At 35.9% G+C, this 23,767-nt stretch overlaps 1 protein-coding gene across 18 annotated transcripts in view; it reads left to right on the forward strand.

Moving 5' to 3' along the window:
- Nucleotides 1-23,767, forward strand: part of SOX6 (SRY-box transcription factor 6) — a 373,686-nt gene that overhangs the window by 341,628 nt on the left and 8,291 nt on the right. For 13 of the 18 annotated variants that reach the window (XM_075755057.1, XM_075755064.1, XM_075755059.1 and 10 more), the window contains 2 exons: nucleotides 14,242-14,475; nucleotides 16,971-17,187. In XM_075755057.1, coding sequence (XP_075611172.1) covers nucleotides 14,242-14,475; nucleotides 16,971-17,187 — 451 coding nt within the window. The remainder of the gene's footprint in view (nucleotides 1-14,241; nucleotides 14,476-16,970; nucleotides 17,188-23,767) is intronic. The other 5 variants (XM_075755069.1, XM_075755054.1, XM_075755055.1 and 2 more) reach the window with 1 other exon arrangement.

The raw sequence follows: 23,767 nt of genomic DNA on the forward strand, positions 1-23,767 counted from the left end.
TCAGTTCCCTCAGCCACTCCTCATAGGACTTGTTCTCTAGACTCTTCACCAGTTTTGTTGCTCTTCTTTAGCCTCTAAGTAGAGAGACTTGATGCATTTTACTGTGTTGCCAAGGTCACAATCTCATCTGAATGTCAAAGGTTCCTAATAGGCATAGTAATATTCTTAGAAGACTTCGTGTGTTTCACACCTTCCTTTCTGTTTTGTCAGTTACTTACTTTTAATCTTTTTTTTCAAAAATTTTTTTAGATACAATTTGAGTGCAGGTTGCTGTAGACACATTTATGTGTTTTGTTGTGTGCTTTTATGCAAATAACATAGTCATATAGAAAATAAAGATTTCTGAAGTAACATTTTGGTGGTCAACTTTTGACCCTATCTTTCTTCATCAGAAATACATCCAGATCTCTGAGGGCCAAGTCCAGTTCTAACAGAGTGTGTGGCTGTAAGATCTGTCAGATGGTTTTACTCCCATCACCAGAATTTTAGAACTTCAGAATTATGAAATTTACTACATTTAGAGAAAATATATTGACTATTTGTGGAAGATTTTTTTTGAGGGGGAGTGGGGTGAGGGGGTGGGGGAATGGGGGTGGTGGTAGGGGGAGTGGTATAACAGATTTATTCCTGAGCCAAGGACTCCAAATTTAGTCCCACTGCTGGCCATAAACTGGGAAGAAGAGCAGTCTGGGCTGCATCCTGATCCTCCAACTTATCTAGATCAAGGGGGCTATGGAAGTATGGTTCTACTCCCTGCCTACCTGCACACTTGCAATTCCAAAGGAAACTAAAGTGTGCAGAAACATGGTACATGTCTGTCTCATCCCAGCAGGCAGCCGAGATAGACCAAATCTAGGAAGTGCTCCTGTTTCCCATAGCTTTGACACAATCTTTAAGGTTCGAATAATTTGTTGTAAGAAATATCAGCAGACTTCTGTGTTTTATGGAATGTCTTTGTAATAGTATCTAGCAATGATTTCTCTCTACTCCTTATATCTTTTCTATAACATATGGCAGTGATCTGAGTTTGACAGGATAAGAGTCATGTTTTCCTTTAATTTTAGGAGTTCTTGCAGTAACGGGTCATTGATCAGAAGCTGAAGCTACATGTTGGGGTTTTTTTTGAATCATGAATTATATGAAAAGTCTTGAAATTCTTTAAGTTTAGCTCTATGCAATTATAAGACAAATATGAAAGGATACTGCCAAATGACTTTTAAGACTTAACTTTTTGTTAAAAGACTTTTAAGACTTAACTTTTGCCCAGTGTGTGAAACACTTTTTAAGATTAATGGTAACTAGGTGTTACCATTAACAGAGATGACCTAGCATATGAAGTTGTATTCAAAGCTTCTGTAATAATCTAACTGTCATCTGAAAATCATCAAGAGTTTTATATTAAATATGACATAAACCAACATCTCTATTACTTCCTTAGCCACCATCAGGACTGGGCTAACTGTATTAAAAATCATACTCAGACTGTATTCAAAAACATTGCCACCAACTGTGACACCATTGATGAATAATCCACAGCTATTAGACTTATATCATTACCTGGAAATCCCAGTTGTCATGTTAAAATATATGATACATTTGTAGCTAGCAAAATTAAAAAACATGATTTGAGAGCCTCATAAATGTTCGGTGATTGGTATGCAAAATTATAAACAACAGGCAATTATAGAACTAAACAAGGATTTTTTTTTCTCCAAACCTCATCATTTTATAGGAAACATCATTCTTTCTGTAGGCAGCTTCATAATTTTGAACATTTGAGACAGTCAGTACTGAAATACAGCTAACTCGCATGGACACATCAAGACAGCTTTGAATCTAGCTATAGCAAAAACCCCTTTTTGAACATGCCTGACATATATCAACTGACCGGAGTGTGTGTAGAATACAGTCAGGAGCGATAGGTGACCCTTGTTTAAATTCCAAGTGGGGTAACCTAAAGTATTTAGTTTTTAGTTATCTGAGAATATTGGATGATCTGAATATGGTCTTTTGGTTCAAATTCTAAAAAAGATATTCCTTTCACAGATGCTCACTTTTGGTGATAGTGCTGCTTCTTTTGAATCATATAATGTTCTCTGTGTTTACGGATCTTGTGCTTGTATAATGTGCTCTATGTTTATGGATCCTTCTGTTTTTGTGATTGTGGTCAAATGCTTTGGAAATTTGTAGGAAGTATGTTAAGGTTTTGTTTTGTAGTAGATAGAAATCTGCAGAATAGACCTAACATTCCTGTTGACAATTACTGATTTTACCTTAGCTCAGGTTGCAGTGTGGTTTCCCTCAGCAGTCATAGTTAGGGATTCAAAGTCCTTCAAGACCTGATCTTTATTATTGCCAAAGATCTGGATCTGTTAAAATATAGTTTTCTTGATTGGATCCTGGGTTCAGGGCAAAATCATCTGAATGTTATTGTTTTGCCACTTCCTCACTGTGTGATTTTGTAAAAGAGAAATAACTTCTCTGTGTCCTATTTTCCCAAGTGAAAAGTCAGATGCATTGTGAAGCTAACTTCATTTTTATAAAGCAAGTGGAAACAGATGAAAATGCTGTATTAGTACTCAGCATTTAGTTCCATGTTCATTCATTCAGGACCTTGTGCGTTAAATATGTGGCCTCACAGTTTGCCATTTGGGACAACAGGCACAAAGACCTCTTCTTCTGAGACCTGGTTTGATGTTTTCATTTGTTGTATTTCTCATGTGGTAGTTTTCTTGATTCTGAAAACTTTGTGTTTAGCACTTGCTGCTTCTTCCTCTGATACTAATCTACGAGTAGTGTGTTAAGTATGGACCATAGTGCTAAGGATAGGTACATGTCTGCTAGTTTAGATAAAAACAGTTTTAAATAATGTGGTGGGATCTGTCTGTCCACTTTATCTGTATCTATGTATTTACTTTATCCTTGTATTAGACTATTGCTTTTCAAAGTCCCCCAAAGGGATAACCGTTGCTATGAAACCTAGATGTTGCATCAGTCATTAAGAGGTATCTTGGAGTTCTCAGCATGGGATTGGTACTAGTCCATCTTCTCAAATTCACTGACTTTGTGCCTGCGTCCTTAGTGCCTGTGTCCTCCCTTTCACTGCCTGCTGTCTCTTACTTTAACTTGTAAGTTCCTTGGTTGAAAGACCAAGTCACTGTTTGGGATTATATAGCTTTAAGCCTTATCTGTTTGATCATGGTATCTTTGACCATACTCCAAGTAGGCTGAATGCAAGCCAGCTGTGGACTGCAAGCTGCATCACCATTGGTAACAAGCTGGTTCCAGTAGTAAGCCCTAGCTTGATCTTATTAATTCCGGTTCAGATATACACAGTTTTTGGTCTGAAGCTGATTTTGGACCTGAACCCAAGCTTGCAGGAGCACAAGCTCAACTTGCTTTTAAAAGAACATATTTCTGTTCAGCAGTAAGCTTAAGAACCCAGTTCTGCAGCATTTCAGATGGTGGATTTGCTGACCAACATACAAAGTCAATGAATTGCTTGATATTTGCAGCAGTTAACAGCAGTCTGTCTTTTTTATGTCCATAAAATTAGCACTTCTCAATAATACTTGACTTGGGCTAGCCACATTGCAAAACATGTTGTAGTACAATGAAAGATTCTACCTGCCCAAAAGCAAGTGAAATTAAATGGCAGAGAAAGAAAGAAATGGTGTTAGGCATCATCACAGATTTAGCCTATTGCCATAACATGGTGAACAATGAGTGGCTGCAGTGGCAGCAGCAGCAGCAGTGAATGTGGAATCATGAGGAGAGGAATGAGCTAACTGGGGAAAGACAGCGAGTCTTTGCAATGTAGAAGTTAGCTTCTTGGCTGTGTGGGGAGAAGCATGAGAAAAAGGAGCCACAAAGGGAGCACCAGGCTGATATCTAAGGGTGATGAGAAACTACCACCTTATCCAGCTCCAAATTTTTGTCCATCTGCCAAAACTTAATTTTCTCCCTCCCTGGTGATAGAGCAGACATCACAACAATTGCCTGGGTTTTGCAAAATTATTAAGTAAAAACCAGATCAACGCTTTCTTAAAGGAACACCTCTACCATATACTCAAAGCTTCAATGTTCTCATATAGGCCCAATAGTAAATAATTGCTTATACAAAATGGTGACACAGTTCCTTCTTAAGTCCAAAAAAAGCTTGACTTTGAGCAGCTGAGGAGGTAGGTGAAACGGACCCATATATTTGCAGGCAGATCAGTCTTGGCAGGCTGTCAACACAATCCAAACCTGTGAGGTAACTTGTTTAACACCCTCCTATGCAGAGGTGTAAACAGCAGGTAGTACATGCATGACAAAGCATCACCTACTTTTGTGACAGTGCTTCATAAATACTGGAAGAAAGAATGCCTCTCCATGCCAGTATTTGTTGCACATAAATATTTGTAATAGTTGCTATGGCAGTTGAGAGGGGAAAGATGAAAATCAGAAAACAGTGAAAGCTGTCTGAAAACAACGAAGTGTTTCTAGAGAGAATGCAATAAGCTCAAGTACTGTAATTTTTATTCCTCTGAATTCTTGCTATATGTCTTTGATTAAAAAAATAAATAAATCCATAAGTGTATCTTTATTATTTAAAAATAAAATAACTTCTTATCTTGTTTAATTAGACCAGGTGCTAAAAGGTGGCCTTCATTAATTGCGGTTGCCATTTTAACATCCATGGGTCTCATTGTGCCTGATACTAGAGTGATACGCTTAAATTTTTCAGAATAACTCGTAACAGATCAGGAATCTGGGATAAAGTACTTAGGCACAGTATTTCAGTTGTGTTGGATGAGATTCAGCACCTCAGGCCTGGAGTAATTCAGTGCCTGCAAAGGGGATAGGAATAAGACATTCTGTCTTTAAGAACCATCCCTTTTCTGATGGGAACCAATTCATGAATCTCACTGTTGCCAGCATCTCCATAACATTTTACAGGGGGAACTTCTACTTTGAGTACTGAAAAATTTGAGCTGGGGTTGTGTGGACTGATCTTCCCATGGCATTGAAACTTATTCCTCTCAAGACACTAATATTTAACGTATAGTATGCTTCTCACTTTCAGAATAATAAATCTGGATGTCCTCCACAAGCGTTACCTTCTGATTTTGAACTGTCTTATGTATTTTTTCCTACTGCCGAATATGAGGCTTTCTTGTTTGCTGTTTCCATGCTGCAGGAACTGATTCTTATAGAATAGTACCTTTATTTAAAAAAAATTCTAGTTAGAGTTTCTGATGTTGTACAACCAACCACTGTTACAATACCCTGAGTTTTACATAGGGGTGCCTATTAGCACAGTTATGGTTAAAAGCTTGTCACAATTTCCATTATATAGTAAAACATTATTTTCAGGAATTTCGAACAAGGCTGTAAAAAACTGCTGTGGGCTGCAGTTTTACACAGAAAATCTTTGCCCATGAGAAAATTATTGTCACAAATGCTGAAAGCATCAGTCAGTTTGCTTAGCTATTTTTCAATGGAATGAGTAAAAAATTAAATATAGTAGGTCAGTGGTTTAAAACATTTTTTTCACACTCATGTATAGCTACCACAGGTGTAAAACATCAATAGTCCTGATTCTTAGCTCTGCATATGTCTTTGTATTGCTCCAGTATCGCAAAAGGAGCTTGAAGCTGTCTAAAATAGTGTCAAATTTCCACACACAATCGAATTTTCAACTGATGGAGAAAGCCACCATTATATCATACTGCACGGAGGAGGGAAGAATCTTGCCCTTCTTCCTTACCTCCTTGAGCGCAGGGAGTGGAGCAGAAATATGAATACATTAAGGAAAGAACATCATATATTCTGGCTAAACATGAGCAATTGATACAGATTCAGGCAAGTCCTCTTCTTTGTACAACTGTCTATTTTTCTAAGTTTATACTGCACACCATTTTCTCCTTAGGAACCTCAGTATCTCAGCAGTAGAAAACTGTTTAAGGGCATCTGCCTTTCTTCCACATAGATATACCAGGTATCTAAGCAAGTGTTTAGTGCAGAACTTTGTAGCAAGGGGTTAATATTTTCTTAATTTGTACTTTGATGTAATTTTACAGAATCAGTGGTCCAAAATGTGTGTGGGGTGGGCATTACAGTTTCTTTACAGCTTCTGGAAATCATTATATTTTCAATTTTCAATGGTAATTTCACAGGAAGTGCAGTATTTAAAAAAAAAAAAAAATTGTAAATTTTCACATAAGCCCCTATTTCATGGCAAGTTCCCCCATTTTTAATCCAAAACAGGTAAATGTGGCAATATATTTGGACATGCCATTGCCATGTTTGTAAAAACATCTTCCTGGTTTCACTCACAAATCCCAAATGCACAGGTGCAGCATATTTGAAAAATTAGCCTTAAGAGTTTTTCCTAACATTTATTATTATTTGTTAAATTACAGCTCTTGTTATCATGTTGCTTCTGCTTCCCTCTCTTTGTGATATATTATTTACTAATTATATTATTAATAATTATAATATCAGCACCCCATGTGAAAGGCAAGAAAAATGGCATATGCATATCCTAGCCCTAGGTCCTTGCCATCTAATTACTGATACGATATGACAAGTGAGAACAGCAAACACTGGATGGAGGGAATTAGTTATATTGATACAAAGAATGATGTTGCATATGCTAGAAGGTGACAAATTCAACTGCAGATTGAATGCAGGAAAATGGGCCACTAAAGCAGCGATTTCAACACACATTAAACCCTTTTGCAAAGTATTCTGCATGTCATTAATATCACATAATTTGAGGGAGGTGGTTTTGTAAACTTCTCTCCCGTTGTTAAACGTAGTTCCTTTTTATAAGCCACATTGTACTTAAGGTTTTAAAATTAATTGTTTTGCTACATAGGAGCAAGCAAAGCTGTTCATTCACAGTGTTCAGCCACACCTTGAACAATACATCCATCAAATATGAGGTCAGGCTGCCTTTTTTTTTCTCTGTGGTGAATTCCTGTCTGTCATTTGTCCATCTTAAAACAAAACAAAGCATTGACTGAAATATGAATGGATCATGTCTTATGGCCCTTGCTGAGGCAGGATTTTTTTTGTAAAAAACCGTTATGGATGACTGAAGACTGCAGAATTAATCCCTGTCTTTTAAATCAGTATCATGTTTTCTAGATGTTCTAGGTGACACTGTCAGTCAGGAGAAATTTCAAATTATGTGAGTAACAGCTCCACTGGCAAGAAAGCTGTTAATCTTATGGAAACATTTTAATGTTAAATAGATTAGTTCATTCCTCTTTGCATTGTTTTGACTTTGAATATGATAAATATAGTAACAATAATTACTTAGCTGTTAGAACAACAGGTTTTCTGGGGAAAAAAAACCCAAACAAAACAACTTGAAGTACTGATAGATCTTGTCAGATACCTAACAATAATTATTAGTAATATTTCTCTTGGGCTGGGGTGTTTTGGTTTTCCTTTCAGTGGGCCTCTACTTTCCTCATTTGAGCATGAAATGAACTATCAAAGGGAAACAACAACAGTGTTTGTGGAAACGTTGATTGTAGTTAGACCTGCTGACTGGCAATCCCTTACTTCTGGTGTCATTACTTAGGCTGAAAAACTTTCAACTTAAATATGTTTCACATTTTTTCTATCAAAAATAGCTATGTCAGAATGGGGTAGTTAGCATGTAATTAATTATCTGTGAAGGGTCTTGAAGTCTGCAAGTGACACATGATTGAAAAATCTTATGACACTTAGATACGTCCCTAAATTTATAGTAGAAGCTGCTTCTTCATCCCATTTTCTATCTAGGTCTTTCATGGATCTTCACAGAATAACTTCTCATGCTTTTACGTTACAGCATAAGTGGGATTATGTAGGCCACTGAGGGCTGAAGTCAGGCCTTAAGCGCTAATTAATGCAGTTAATATTCCATATATTTTAAAAGATTATTATATTGTTTTAGCTGTATTCCATGCCAAATTTCCATGAAGGTTAATTTTGCCATAAAATGTGGTCAAGAAATCTAAACTGTTTGGGTAAGCCATCAAGAAAGTAGTTGCATTTAGCAGTTCTACTTCATTTAAATAATGTGGATTTGGGCATGGCTGGCTGTGGAGCATGAATGTGCTAATAGCTTATTTAGAAATATTATTTCAGTATTTAATATGACCCAACTAACAATTCAGCTTTAAATGCTAGTGAGTGAACTGCTACCACTGATAGAGCTGAGAATAGTTGATTTGATTTCACTATTAATTTTAGCTCTAGACTTTCAAATGGGGAAAGACATATATGCAGGTTGTGAGGATGGCTGTGAAAACTGGTGCTGTGTTTTAATTGAGATGAAGAATTTTGCTTGCATATGTGAAACAAATGTAGTAAAAAAGTAAACTCACTGCCACCAAAACTGAAAACAAGGCACTTCGGAAAATATATGCTGATATATAACTGGCTAGAATTTCCCTCATTTTGCAAAGCCACGAGCCACATGCATCAGCTCACCACAAAGTCATTAGGTCTTTTTAAACTCAGATGAAAAACATTAACAAATACCACAAAAGGCTTTAGTATGGCCCCTTTGTTCATTCACATATGGCAGTTTATAACTCCTGCACCACTTGGGTCGTGTGTTTGTTTAAGCTGCCTCCATCAGGCCAGCCCTGAAAGAACAAAAGACATCTTGAGCAATCCTAAGCAGGAAATGGGCTAATCTAAACATGGCTTGTGACACTATAAGTAGAATAGAAAGGGGAGGGATTGATTAGTCATTAATGTCCAATTGACTCCATATGGATGTTGCAATAATAAGGCCTTTTTCAGTGCAGTAGCAGAGTTATTGAATTAGAGGTTTATGTTTCCTCAGAGCTGACCTTAGGGAATTCCCTTTTGGTTCTTCTTGTTGATGTTTTAGAGAATGGAGTCTCTTAAACAGGAAAAATTGAAGCCTTATCATAACTGAGTGTTGTATGGATGTAGCTAACCTGTGCTACAGTATATTCCCACCTCTTAGAATTTACTTAGTACATTTCAGAAGCCTTGCAGGTGAAATATTTTAGAGCCCATTAAAATATTCCAGTATTTCATGAATCACTCATGTCTTAGCTTTTTTCGCCTTTTCATTCACTGACATGCAGCCTGTAAGAAATGTTAGTCCCTCAAATCCCAGCTGAATAATATTTGTTTAGTGTTTGGAATGAAAGCAGCTCGACAAACAGACACTTCCCTGCAGAACATTTGTGCCACTGTGTGACTACAGGCATCCTCATCCCAGAGCTAGTCGCGTTTCCAAGTGGGTGTTAGTTTTGCCTAGTGATGACAAGACATGCCAGTAATGACAATAGTTCATGAGACACCCATTTATTTTGCATCTCTTGCTGGTAATAAAGAATGAGAAAGTCTTCTAAATGTGGATGGGGATGAAGAAGTAAGAGGCAGGCAAGGGGCAAACCAGATAAATGTTGTACTAACACCGCTACAAGTCACTTAGATTACAGTGAAGTGGTAATTTTTATAACTTTCTCCAAAATTGAACATTGTACTTAATAATTCAAAATAAATGATTATTCTTGTATTCTAAACTTTCTGAAGCTTCTTTTGTCATTCCTCTATTCTTTCCAGATTTGCATTTTTCTATCTGATTTGAAATACTGCTATATCTTTATTAAAGGCTGCATTTGTCTGTCCACAGGTTAAGAGCAGGAAGGGGGACTGCCAAGCTGGTTTTTCATGCTCCTTGTTTTTATGGCATTTCCATGTTTATGAGCAACCCATCTCTAGTAGTAAAAGAGTTACTCCTGTTTGCATGTTCATTAGGTTCTGGTCTCTGCAACGCAAGCTGCTAGCAGTGCTAGTTGTATTACCACAGACAGGGCCAGATATTTTGGAGGTCACAATCAGTCTTTTCCAAAGTAGACAAAAATGTCCTCTCATCTTAATGACTAACTGATGATAAGAGCTTTACTACTAACCAGTTACTTTTACACTAGGAACCTAGAAAGATTGACTTTATTTCTATATATCCTATCTTGGTATACGTCTATGGAAGATGGTATGCAGTATGTTCTCTAGAGTAGCCAAAGATTCATCATCTGGAGGAGCCAAAGGAAGTGTATCACTTCAAACATGAATCAATGGCCAGAGTGTGAAGAATAATTAAAGAGTAGCAGAGTGACTGATAAAAATCTCTTTCTTTTTGCTGTCACTTCTTTTCTCTTTCTTTCCTCATCTTTTCTCAACCTTTTTTTGCTCCTTTCTATTACGTTTATTATTGTTTGCATTCTGGTGACATGTAAAGGCCTAGTCTGAGGTTTTGTTGCAGTAGATGATGTATAAAATGGAAGGTAAACCCACATCTTGTTAAAGACAATAGGATTAACCCTAACATGGCCATGATTTCAGAGAACATACTAAGAGATGGTGCCTGTCCTAAAATTCTTGTCATTACGAAAGGTGAGAAACTCAGATAAAAGCAGTAATAAATGAAAAAATGTAACAATTGTTACTATATATTTCTTAACATTTAATTCATGTGAAAATGTTTATCTTTCCTGTTGATGATCAGATTCTTTTTCTAAAGAACAGAGGTTCTTCTTCCCCTGCACTGTGATTAGAGAGCAATCATTCTTTTTTTGGAACAAAAATATTGTTTGAAATTACTTTAATGAAGCTGTAACATTTTTAGATTCATTCTGTGGTGTTCTTTGACCCAGGATTGTCCCTAGAGTCTAGTCTGGAATCTAGCTTCCACAGAGGAGTTGCCTACCATATATCCACAAAAAGTGATCGTTCTCCTCTAATCTACTTTCAGATTTAAATCATCAAAGTCATGATAAGTTGAGCAAATGCAAGGCATCTAGGAAATGAGGCAGTCCACACCCTCAGAAGCTAAAAGTGTCACTTTGAGGACAGCCCCAGACTTTAGGCTGAAGTATAGACTTCTCTGCCAACTAAGCCATTAGGGCAGCCAAACTGTACTGCTTTTGCAATAATTTTTAATTTTGACCAAGCTCTTAATTCTGAAAATCAAAATCTCCTGCTGCGATTGCAGTGTGAACAGTAACTAGGAGATAGAGCATTAGTTGCCATAGAGAGACAATTACCAACTTCCCCCTCTCTTCTCACCCTTCATTAGTACTACATTTTTATTTTGTCTATTATTTTGGATTTATTATTTATTAGACTACCCTGAAAATATTTCCAGAAAGAAGTAAAACATCTAATTCTTTGCAGTTGTATATATCTTTTCTTTAAAAATTTCAGGCATCTCTTTCAGCCTCTGTCAGTACCATAATTATCACAATAAGGAAAAAAATCCATACTTTGTAAAATCTGTTGAAATTGTTTATATAGGGCATAATACTGTCTAAATATCTGATTGACAGGATGAAGTACCTAAGAACAACCAGTTTGAAAACTTGTTCTTATGTGTTTCAACTTGTAAGAGCTCACTGAGCTTATGTGCTTTTTATATCATTAGCGCCTCATTTCTAAGCTCAAAAGGTACGGAGACTTTCTGGCTCCCCAGGTAGAATCACATGCTAACAAAAGTATTTTTGTGTAATGCTTTATATGTTGAATATAATTCTGTAGTTCTTAGACAGTTAGAAGAACATGGAGATTATATTACTTTAGTTATTTGCAGAAATTCACTTTGCAGATGCTTTTGTGATGGGCTATGGGTCAACGTGCAAATATTCCCCCAGAGATCAAGCACAAAGAACATCAACTCTTTGGCTGTTTTTTCAAATCCTTCAAGTATAGACTTGCTTAAAGCAGATAGAGCCAGAGCTTCTTGGCCTTCTTAGGATGGCTGTAATTTATTACTCTAAGTAAGAATTGTTTTCCAACATAACCTTTCTCTGAAAATAGATATTTATGGTCAGGTTTTTTTTTTCTTCTTTTTTTTTTTTTCCATTCTATCTAAATTATATCCAGATTAAAAAGCCAGCCTATAATCTTGATACTAGTAAAGGTACTCTTTGCCTGCATTAGAATTGAAAGGTCAGGACAAAATTGTGTTAGAAAGGGCTAAAGACCCTTAGCCATAGTGAATAAGTACCTTTGGGAAAGTAAAAGATGGAAAATCATCATATGGATTCAAATATGTCTTCTTTCCTTTGCTGTGAGTAGCTGAATAACAAATGACAACTTTGCATCAATAGTAATTTAATTTTTTAATTTGTCACCAACTTCCTAATTGCCCACATACTAGTTACAACTTCTGCAGTATTATTCTAAAAGATGGAACAACCATTACATGATATATTTGATTTCTCTCAAATTATATAGCCATCTGTCTCAATAAATGTTTCAGCTTTGACTTACTATATTTGGAACTTATTACAGTTTCACAATAAATATATCCTCTCTCAAAAGATGGCATCTTTGTTACACACGTTCCAAGCCTTCTGACAACAACGGGCAGAGCCTCATTAACCATACCCACCCCTAATTTGGTCCTACATGCAGGTCACTCAGCAAAACTACTGTTCCTTTTTATAATAAAAAGCTGACTGCAGTTGCAGCCTTCTGTAACTGCTGAACACCTGTAGCATGATACTTAACTTGGAATAGTATTAAAATAGTTTTGCATCTCACATTTGCCACAAACCTGTCTTCTTTTATGTGCATGCATGTTAGTATACAAATTGCCAAATTGGTGTCAGTTGCAAAGTAATGGCATTGGAGGCATCATAAATTACCATGGTGATCCTCAGGAGAAGACACTGCTATATACGAATGAGTTTTTTGCTCTCAGGGTAATGTATGTCTTCATCTGGCCCAGTAGTCAGCATATTGCCCTGTGTTGATGGATATAGTCAGCTTGAAACTACACTACATTTCACTGCACAATAAACATGGCTGTCAACACCGTATAAAGCAAAATCAATTTATCCTGTATGGTCAGTGCGTTTTAAATGAAATTAATGTACTGTGGACCTGGTGGCAAAAAGGTAGTGTATTAGTTATGCATCCTCTATTTTAGGACTTTTTTTCATGTAAATATATTTCCTATGTAGAATTTTTAAAATGGTATACCTAACATACAGTGTTTTCACACTAAATTAGGAAACTTAGGTTTTGCATAATTAAAAACTTGTGAGTCAGTCACTGAAATCAGTAAAACTGCAGTGTTTTATGTAGTGTAAAGAACTAATCTTATATTTTTTGGCAAATAAATCCATGTCGGGAACTGCAATAGTTTACAAAAAAGGAGGCCTATTTGTTGTCACATACCTCGCTTTTTCAAAGTATTAAATTATATGAACAGTTTGATGAGCCCTAAGACTAAGTCACTCTCCCACTGTAAAGACTTTTTGCCTTTCTTTTATAGCTAAAGTATAATCCTAAAAACATATGTTATCATCACAAGTGCACAAGTTTTTCTGATAAAAGCATGCCTTATCTAGGCTCAGTTCTCTCTTTCTCCTGTATTTAGTTCTACACCTCTTACTCAGCTCTGTGAACTCTAGAGCCCCATGAAACTTTGCTGTTATAGTCAAGAAGCAGGGCTGGATACATTCAAAAACCCCGTTAAGATTAGCATGTACACGTTGAATTGATGGTGGGTAATGACAGGACAGTGGGGTACATGAAAGCACAGCAGGCATGGAGAAGCTGGAATGCTTGTCTCCCATTCCAGAAGCTCCAGGATGCTGTGCATGTACCTGTTGAAGGCAGTTTTATTACATATATGTGATCGAATGCTTCAAGACGCATCTAAAATTCAACTAAAGCAGATGTGACTTTAAAATGTTCAGGTCCAAATATAATCAGATCCATACAACTAGCAGCATGTACCTGGTGTACTATATAATTTATTTTATGAAATGTTTTGCATGTGCTTCACTGCTCAAGCAGCAAAGTCATTGTAAAGTACCTGTGTGAACAGGTCTACATCAGTTTGGATTCTCACGTGTAACTTTTATGTGAGTTTCGTTGAGCATTCAAAACATGTGTGGTATGTTAAAGTCCCAGACAGAAACTGTTTCAAATCTCCATACCTTGCCTGGAGAAATACCAGTGCTATTTGTTTCCTCACTCAGATGTTGACGCTTTCCGCTGAGTGAGCCTGATCAGTTACGCTGAAACCTCTGGATATCCTTTCTCTCTGTGTCTCTCTCTCTCTCATAGATCTGGCAGCAAAAAGAGAGAGAAAAAGAGAATGAGGCTAAAATAAACACAGCACTGAAAGCGCTTGTGTAATCCGCGTAATCCACATAATAATGTTTTGCATCCATCTTGTTTCTTCCTGCCCTGACATTACAGGAAGTAAAGCAATGAATGGCTCTGCAGCTAAACTACAGCAGTATTATTGTTGGCCAACAGGAGGTGCCACTGTGGCTGAAGCTCGAGTCTACCGGGATTCACGGGGCCGAGCCAGCAGCGAACCGCACATCAAACGACCAATGAATGCTTTCATGGTTTGGGCAAAGGATGAGCGTCGAAAAATTCTCCAAGCCTTCCCTGACATGCACAACTCCAACATTAGCAAAATCTTAGGTAAGTGCAAGACAAAGAACAAATCGTGACTGAACCGAAACTGGGGGAAGCTTAGAAGCCTCTGCTACAGTAGTGGCAATTGGCAGAGGTTAGTTATTTTTGGAGCTGTGGAAAGATGAGGTTATTTATATTGGTGACACAGGCTAGTTACTTCCTTCTTGGATATTCAACTTCTCTAATTTTAGGACATATTTTGTTTGGGAGATGTTCACTGAAATTGGAATTACTGAAATTTATACAAATAAAGACTCATGGGTTGTTTTCATTTTCATTGCCTTGCTTTTTCCTTTCTTCCTCTTCCCTAATGCTTTTTATTTTCAACAGCAGAGTCACAACAGGCTTTAAAGACTTAGCAGCATTCAAAAGGAATGTTTTGTGAAATCTGTTGCAAGAGTGTATCCTGATAAAAGGTCTAATTGCAAGACCCCAGTAGAAATCACCTGAACTACAAATCACCTGAATGCAAAATGATACTTGTTGGGGTAATTACTGGGAAAAAATTAATACAGTACAAAATCAAAGGTTTGTGTCAGACAGTGCAGTGTCAAAGAAAGAAACCTGGCACAGTTCAAAAGACACATACATCTCTACCTTCTCGCATGCGAAATGATGTTTGATTCAAAATGTTACAATGTTCAAAAAGCTAAGGAAGCACTAGTATCATACAATTAAAATATTGCTTAGTTAAAAGACACCATAGTTAATATTTAATTTGTATAGATTGGGACAATCAGGGAATATACTGTGGATTATATTTTGCCACTGTGCAAATAAATTGGCTCATTTTTGAGAATTTTAATTTGCTTTTTAAGACCCCTCCAGAGAATTAGAAACATACGTGAGAATGAGTGGTGAAATGTTAAAACCTATATTTGCTTTCTGAGTCTTTGAAGTGAAAGACAGATTCCAAATGTAACTCATAATAAATAAAAGTAAAAATCAAGTTTCCTCTGTAATAATTTTATTGTAAACTTTGACTTCAAATACATTCTTACCAAAGTTTGTTGCGTGTTAGTTCACTCAGAGGCAAGAATACACAGAAATAAATGTTACTTTGTCCTAAACCATCCAAAATCTTACTTAGTAGTTCTCATATTTTTGTCTACCATATAAGTAAGTTATATGAATAGCCTTTCAGTTTTGTATAAAACCTGCACTGTTTCAGTGTTGGCAGCTGTAGGGAATCTATATTATTTGTGTGCATTCTGTGAAAAAACTATTACGAACATAGTAACTGTATTCATTAAAATGTAAACTTACAGCATAAATATTTCAGAAGTGCCAGCAATTGAGTGTTTGTTAACCATGGAATTAACCTGTCAGTATCTGCTCTGCCACAAATAAGTCTATATCCATATAATATCTGTGCAACTTTTCCAGGACAATGAGAAAAGAGACTGAAATATTAGAACTGACACAGAGTATTGCTGGCTACGGATAATATTTATACAACTTTTCCATTTGTTGATGTATGAAAAATCTTGGTAAAAGAATAGCTTCCACCCACGTTTACCACAGCTGTAATCGTTTTACTCATCTAAAAGACACCAAAAAGCTATTTTCTGCATTTATTATCCCCTGAAAAAAAAATCCCTTCTCTATTCAAGTGTTTAGATAGCTCCTTATAAACAATACAAGAGATCTGAATACTTTTTCCTCTTCCTGTGTACACTGTGTTAATTTTTTAACTTTTTTATTGATGCAGAACGTTTACAGTACCTGAAGTGGTGTATAGAATTACAATGTGCTTTCTGTTTTTCTTTTCTTTTTTTTTTTTTTTTTAAATATAAGTTCATTAAATGTAACTTTCTCAGTGCAGTTCTGTGCATTTATTACATCTGGCTGGAAGATAATATGCATAATATGATTTAAAATATGGTAAGGTGCCAATATTATGCCAAGCTTATATCAGAAGTGTGGTAAATTTAAGACACCCAGAGAGCAAGGGATTTTTCATAATTTTGTGGAATCTATAAGGTTTTGATAATTTTTTCCTGCTACATAGCAAGGTATTAATATCTATTAGTAGGAGTGTATAAACCAAATCCTCGTAAAACTATCAAAGAAGCATGTGTCCCTAGGCAATGTGCTGAGCTTTTAACAGTAAAAGTATGGCTGTAGACCTTACTTAACTATAGTACTGTGCGTGGTATTACAAAGGTATAGAATTATTCACAGATTAATGCTTATATTGTAAAAAATGTAATGGATGTTTTCCAGCATGAGGCTGAGATTTTGAGAAGTAATTATTGATTTTAAGTGCAACTATTTAATAGAGATGTACATATGTTTGGTCTGCAGCAATATCTGAAAGTTGAGGTTCTTTTAAGGTGTCTCAGGTTGTGCATCCCAGTGTATGTGCTGTAAATTCAAATCAGTTTATTTAACTAACTTATTTAAAATTTGCTTATTATGGCAAGAAGGCATGTTGAAATGTGTCTGTGTAAAGGTAAACTTGCTTTACTTGAGGTCTCACTGATGTTTTGCATTAACAGGATCTCGCTGGAAGTCCATGTCAAATCAAGAGAAACAACCTTATTACGAAGAGCAGGCACGGCTAAGTAAAATCCACCTAGAAAAGTATCCTAATTACAAATACAAGCCTCGACCAAAACGTACCTGCATTGTTGATGGAAAGAAATTGCGTATTGGTGAATACAAACAACTGATGAGGTCTCGAAGACAGGAGATGAGGCAGTTTTTTACTGTAGGGTGAGTACTATTGTTGTAATTGTTTTCCAAGACAGAGCATGTTGTTTGAAAACAAACAGACTTATCTGTTTAAGTCACTGACTAATGTCGTTTAGCAGGTAAGGATTTGAACCTGTAAAACCTTATTAAAAACATAAGATATATCATGGAATATGGAGCTATCAGCTTGCCACTGAATGTTGATTATGAGACTGATTGTGGAATTCTTTAAAGCCAAAAGAAGTTGCTTCCCATTAGCCTGAAAGGTTTGAATCATGTCTTTTGTGAGTTAATAGTAAGCTAATCCATTCTGGGTTAATAATGACTTCAGGATCATTTCCCAAATTAAGACAAGAACAAAGAGAAAAATACAAAATATTATTCCCATGTAGAATAAGGAGTCAGGAGAGGGGGGAAAAAGGGACAGGAGTAATAGCAGTTACATTAGGAACATACACGAATGAATGACATCATAGAATGAGGCCATTAGGAATTTTATAATGTATAGAACTGTGGAAAAGTATTTTTTAAAAATAAATGTTTTAGGAAGAGTCTTTCAAGTAGTGCATATATAGACTGGGTAGATTTACAACTCAGAATATATGGCTCAAAAAGATCCTGGCATGGTGTTAAAAACATTGTGTGTTTTACCAGTATTTCCTCTAGACTTCAGCAGAGAAAGCATCACTATGAAAGATCTACAGACTAAAGATAACAAAAGTCCAGTGAAACAACTGCACCATAACTGATTTCTCTCTCCTGTTTTTTTATGAATTAATCTGTGATGCTCAGTGCTCTAACACAATGTTTCTGGTGGTTTACAAAGAGTCTAAAAGCTATCTCCAGTGCCAGCTTTTCCAAATTCACAATGTTCTGCTTATTTCTCTAATCACAATAGTCTCCTTTTGCTGGGCACTTCACTACCAGATAATTGACCTTGACGTCGATCATATGCCCTCATTTTTGGCTTGGGATGCAGAACTCCTGTTGCAGTCAATTATTTTGTGGTACAGCCTGCAACAATGTGGACTCTTTCTTCAATCAGTAAATAGAAGTGTTTTTGATATCTTGAAATAGCCTTCCAGTCTATAGTTTTGACATTGTTTTTTATTCCTCACTCTAAGGGAAATTGTTTACTAATAGGCTTCCATCAAAATTCTACCTAGAACTCTAAATAGAAATCTGAATTTATACAGCACATCACAAATTATATTCATATTGAGGGAATGAAACTCTAGCTTATGTCTTCCAAAGCAGATTGACAGACGAAATCACATATAGAGAAGAAATGCAAAAGAAATGCCAAAACAGTAGTCTGAACAATTTGAGAATTGTTTGCTAATTCAAAACAGTATTAAGCAGTAGCATTTTGCACATTGGAAGTGGTGGCTAAATATGGAGGTGAGTATGGAGGATGAATTTAAGAAACTTCTGAAACTGCCTACTTAAAGAGTGATATTGTGATTTTTAAAAAAATATGAAACCTATTCAAAATAAAACTGCTGCTGCAAGCTAAATGTAACATCTTTCTCATATACTGAACAGTATGATCACAATGACCACGAGAACGTCATCATCTTCTTGAAAGGATTTTGTATGTAAGTCCACTTCACCATGCTCTGTCCATGTTGAAGAAGTCTTAAAGTAAGAGTAAATCACCTTTGTGCACTTATATAATCATGCAGTGGACTTTATCTGAAACAACGACTTTTAGTTATGCAAGTGATGAAAAAAGGGGTATGAATTCTAATGGAAGCATTCAATAAAGGTGAAATGAGATCCATGTTGCAGTTCAATATGAATATAAATTTTAATACCAAGGAAACACAGGCTGTGATTTTAAAAAAAATATTTCATGCTTTTCTATGACTTCGCAGTGTTGCACCAAATTTTTTCCCTAAATAAAAAATTAAAACAAAATTCTTGGAAGAAACCAAGCAAAAAAAGGTGAAATACCAGACCAGGACAGCTTTTTTGAACTGAAACATAAAACACGGCATCATGTATTTCAGCAGAATAGTTCACTGAATAATAAAAAAGCAACATTTCATCCAAATTACATAGTAATTAAGTGAAACACAGTAATTGAGCCCATCAACTTTTTAAACTTACTCTACCTTGTTTTTAATGTAAATATCACAGAAAGCATCAGCTGGAACAGTTTTCCTAACTGACCTTGTACACTCATCATTTTTCCACTGCTTTTACAGAACAAACAGCATAAACCGTCCTTCAGTACGGTAGACATGTGAGTTGAGATGCAGTTTCCTTTTCAGAATGAAATAGGACACAAATGTGGTTTTTAGGATTTAATATACTCTATGTTTACAGTAAATATTTCAGTGTAAGACAGAGAACAAAAGTACAAAATAGACTCCAATGAAATGTGCCAAGTGCTTCATACTGCTTTAAGTCCTGCTGGTTTGTTGGGTTTTTTAAAGAACATACCAATGAAGTTGGGAAGGGGTATGGCGAAATGGCCAAAATTACCATCACAGAACAAAAAGATAAATAGGAGATGTGTGAAGGGAAAGATAGACCTTCAAAACAGGTGGCTAGAGGAAAGGATAAAGAGCAAGAAAAATTATATTCTTTCATATTTGTGTTTGGTATGCTCTCATAACAAATGTAAGTTTATGGTTTAAGCAATCCAGTAAGGGCTAGCTCCTATCAGATCCCCTTGGGTGAGCCATTGGCTGGTGTAGAATAATCCTGCCATGGTAACAACTAAAACACCCCCACCACAAAGACAGACAGACTTTTAAACTGCTTGCACTTTTAAGATGCAAAAAGCTCATGTTGCTTACTTCAGTGAGCCGCATACTTTGATAAACATTGGTAAGATGCAGAACAGTTGTTTAGAGAATCTCAATATACAAACTAGCCAGACTTTAAAATAAAATAGAGAAAAAAGCTAATGAATGGCCAGGTTATATTCTGAATTTTGAAGAAAAGCTTCCATAGGATTGAATGAGAGTGAAGATTTCTTGGAATAAATTGGGCAGGAAATTCATGTTTTGAGATAAATGTTATATGTGATAGACCAGCACAAAAATCTAGGAACTGGCAAGTATTTTAAAGAACAGAGTGGAACTTAAAATGTGCGTAGGCCTTCTATTGCATCCCTACATGAATGAATTTTGTTCCAAATGAGGCAGATAATATACAGAAATAACTCATGTTTAATGCAGAGTATATTAAAAATTTGCTGGTTTTAATCTACTGGAAGCTGAATTGGAAGCCAGCTATGTCTTTAAAATAATTGAGTTATTTTTAATAATAAAATTATTAATGGAAAGTTGTGAATGATAACTTCAGCGTAAATGAATCCTGAACAGACTACAAGTGATTTACAATTTATCTTCAATGGTACTTTTTTTGTATTGCATAAATAAATGTGAACTAACAAATGGATCATATATAACCCATAAATTCAGACATTTGAAGTTAAGAGTCTGTCTTTTGTTGCCTTGTCTTACAAAAATAATTCAATTCTCAGTCATTTTTACAGTCTAATACACTCTAAATACAAGGATATGATATATACATTTCTCTGCAAAATGATGTAAGCAGTAACTTTTTTTTGTGTTTTACCAGTGTAAGATGTTTAGAATAAAGCCTTTATAGTGTTTATAACTACTGTACACACATAGTCTGAATGTTGCTAGACTATGGTTTTGAATAAGGATGTAATATTATACTCCTGTAGCTTGAACTTAAAGTAAGTACACAATGGGTGCTTTTGTGAGATTTACTGTTATTTCATTCCTTATGGGAATGTAAGTTACAGGAGTGTGTAGCATATAAGCATTTTTCTTAATGCAATTGATTTTGCTTCAGTCATTTAAAGAGCTGTCAGAAAATAGTTGGGAAGGGATCAGAAAACAATGGTAATTTGCCAATTTAAATGTTTAGCTAGTTTTGCAGAAGTCAAAAGTCAAAAGTAGAACATTCTCCAGGAAAAACCTAAGAATATTAATGCCACAAACTTGTGAGCAGGTCAATCAGTCTAAGAATTTTCATGTTACCTCCTTTTTTATATTGTCCTAACTATTTTGGGCCAAATCTTTGGCCCCAGACTGGACAGATATGTTAACAACGCTGACAGAACAGAGAGGCAAGCGACCTGTGGTAATTGGCCACATAAGGATTTCTTTGCAAAGAGGAGATGGTGGAGACAGGAGTAGTTTGAAGCCAGGGTACGTAACCATGCGTCACCGTTCCTCATAGATCTGAAAAGACAGGAAGATTAATTGGGTTCTGGAAATCTTAACCAGGCAGAAAACATCCTTGCTTTAACCATGTGCAACTGAGCTGGATTGTAACCTGTAGCTTGCAGTGAAGTATGTTTTTATCTCTTCACTCCAAGGTCCTATGATAGGCAAAACTCTAGCGAGATACAAGGATTAAACATGGAATTTAATGTTATAAAAAATACCATTAACATGAATGCCTTTAAGAACCACAAATAAAAGAAAACATAATGGCCAGAGTCATAGGTTAGAAACTCCAACTCTTCCTTTCAGAGAGCGTGGTTAGAATTTAAATAAATGTAGTGATTTCTTCCCCCCTACCCATCCTATAAAATTTAATTACTTAGAAAATGATAACGCTCATCTCCAGTAACATATGCCATCCATATAGTTTGTGATATCTTAAAAGAAGGCTTTCTGGAATGTAGTGCAGCAACTTGAGCAGAATTTACAGTGAGAACCTCATCAGCTCTAAATAATAACAAGGCTCAAGTGAGAGGTAGGTGTCCAGTTACTGGGGGTGTGTGGGTGACCATGTTTAAGTGCTAGCAAATTTGTGCTAGCAAATGGGTAGCAATTTGAGACACTTCCCATTTAGGTGATACAGTTACCACGTGTTTACAGTTCCACAGCGAGATATAGGTAATTTAAAGCTTACAGTTATTACCCACCTAGAAGCAGGCATGCACACCATGTCTGATTTTTGTTTAACTTGTAAAAAAGAACTGCATTTATGAATGACAAATTCAGTAAGCCTTTAACTTTCCTGTTACACTGATCAAGTTCTTTACGAGCTGGATTCATTGTGTAGTTTGCCATGCATTTGGTACATGGTAAAAGGTATCTGTAAATTCTGCTTCATTATGCTCAGATGACCTGCTCCCTTTATACTTTGAAATGGGTGGTACTTGGACAAATATACCCTGTCCCATTGAAATGTGGATATACAAAAGAGTTTTGCTGATTTAATAAACATTTGAAAGGATATCTGAATTTTTTAACTTAGTTTGTTCTTTAGGACTTAACACTGACAACCATCATTTTATCAAGACACCTCACAGCCTTGTTCTAAACAGATTTTTTTCCTTCTAGCTGCTTATAAAAAGGCAATTTGCTTCTAAAAAAATGCAAACATTTTTTGGAGGAGGGGTAGGGGTAAATATTAGGTTTCTGATCCTTAGTGTTACTATCTGTTACACAAGTGCAGCTTGCACTCAATCATTCTTTGAGTATAATCTACAACTCTTATTAGAAGAGTTGTAAAAACTTTTCTCAAAACATCTTTTGGCATTAATACTGTGGTGTTCTTTGATGAACAATTTGGGATGCTTTGTTTTGTGAATTTATTTATTCTAAGAAATATCAGAAAAAGATTAGTACCAGCAGTTGTTAGATGGGCAGATTAGAGAGAATTAAGTGTGTACGGCCTGGTGACAACTATGTAGAATTTTGCTGTGACCATACGTGGGTTTCTTTTTCCTTTGCTTTGTGGAAACAGTCATTAATGTGAACATTTTCTGTGTCTAAAAGTTGTGGAGGACATACATGTGGGTTTTTAACAGTAATGGTTTATACTCCTGACAACATGCAATCCTAAAACAAAAATGGTCCCATGTGAAGTAGGTGTTCAATTTTATGGATAAAGTATTGAAAGATGTTTGCAGAAAATCACTTGCAAGCAAATATATTGGCTGAAAATTGTTTTCACAGAACGTTTATCAGACCATTTAAAAAGTGAAAATTTAGTGAAAAATCCCTAGCTGTTTGTAAATCATCTGCAAATCGTCATTTGCAAACAGGAGTATAATGACTGTGTCAAATGAATTACTGCGATGTTTTTGCTCACTGGTAGCCAGGTGTACCATACTTATACAACAGATGTTTGAATTTCTCAAGCTGTGCTGAGGCTTTAAGAGTCAGGCTAGCAGTACCAGCAATGACAGTACTGCATGCTATTTTAATATTATCTTACAGAGTGTTCATGATTTGACTGTCTGTATTCGTTCCCAAACTTGAAGGACTTTGGTTTCCCAGTAACTCTGCATTGTGGTATATATCAAAATTAGAGTTTGATCTATGAACAATAAAGACTCAACATTTAGAGTCCTGTAAATAATCTTTACATTATTTTATGTATTGATTTAGCCAGTGATTAAGGATTTGTGAGAGACTGGTTATGGAACATCCTTTTGAATTTCAGCATAGAATGACACGGTGGTCAAGAAATTATAGATTTGTTAGGCTATTCAAAGTCATCTGACACTGTTTTTCCTGCTAAAATTATATAATAGTTCTCTAATACTTGGTCAATATTGCTCTGAAGAAGGTTGGAAATACATTGAAATACA

The sequence above is a fragment of the Balearica regulorum genome, chromosome 5, assembly GCF_011004875.1.
Source record: "Balearica regulorum gibbericeps isolate bBalReg1 chromosome 5, bBalReg1.pri, whole genome shotgun sequence".
NCBI classification, from domain to species: Eukaryota; Metazoa; Chordata; class Aves; order Gruiformes; family Gruidae; genus Balearica; species Balearica regulorum.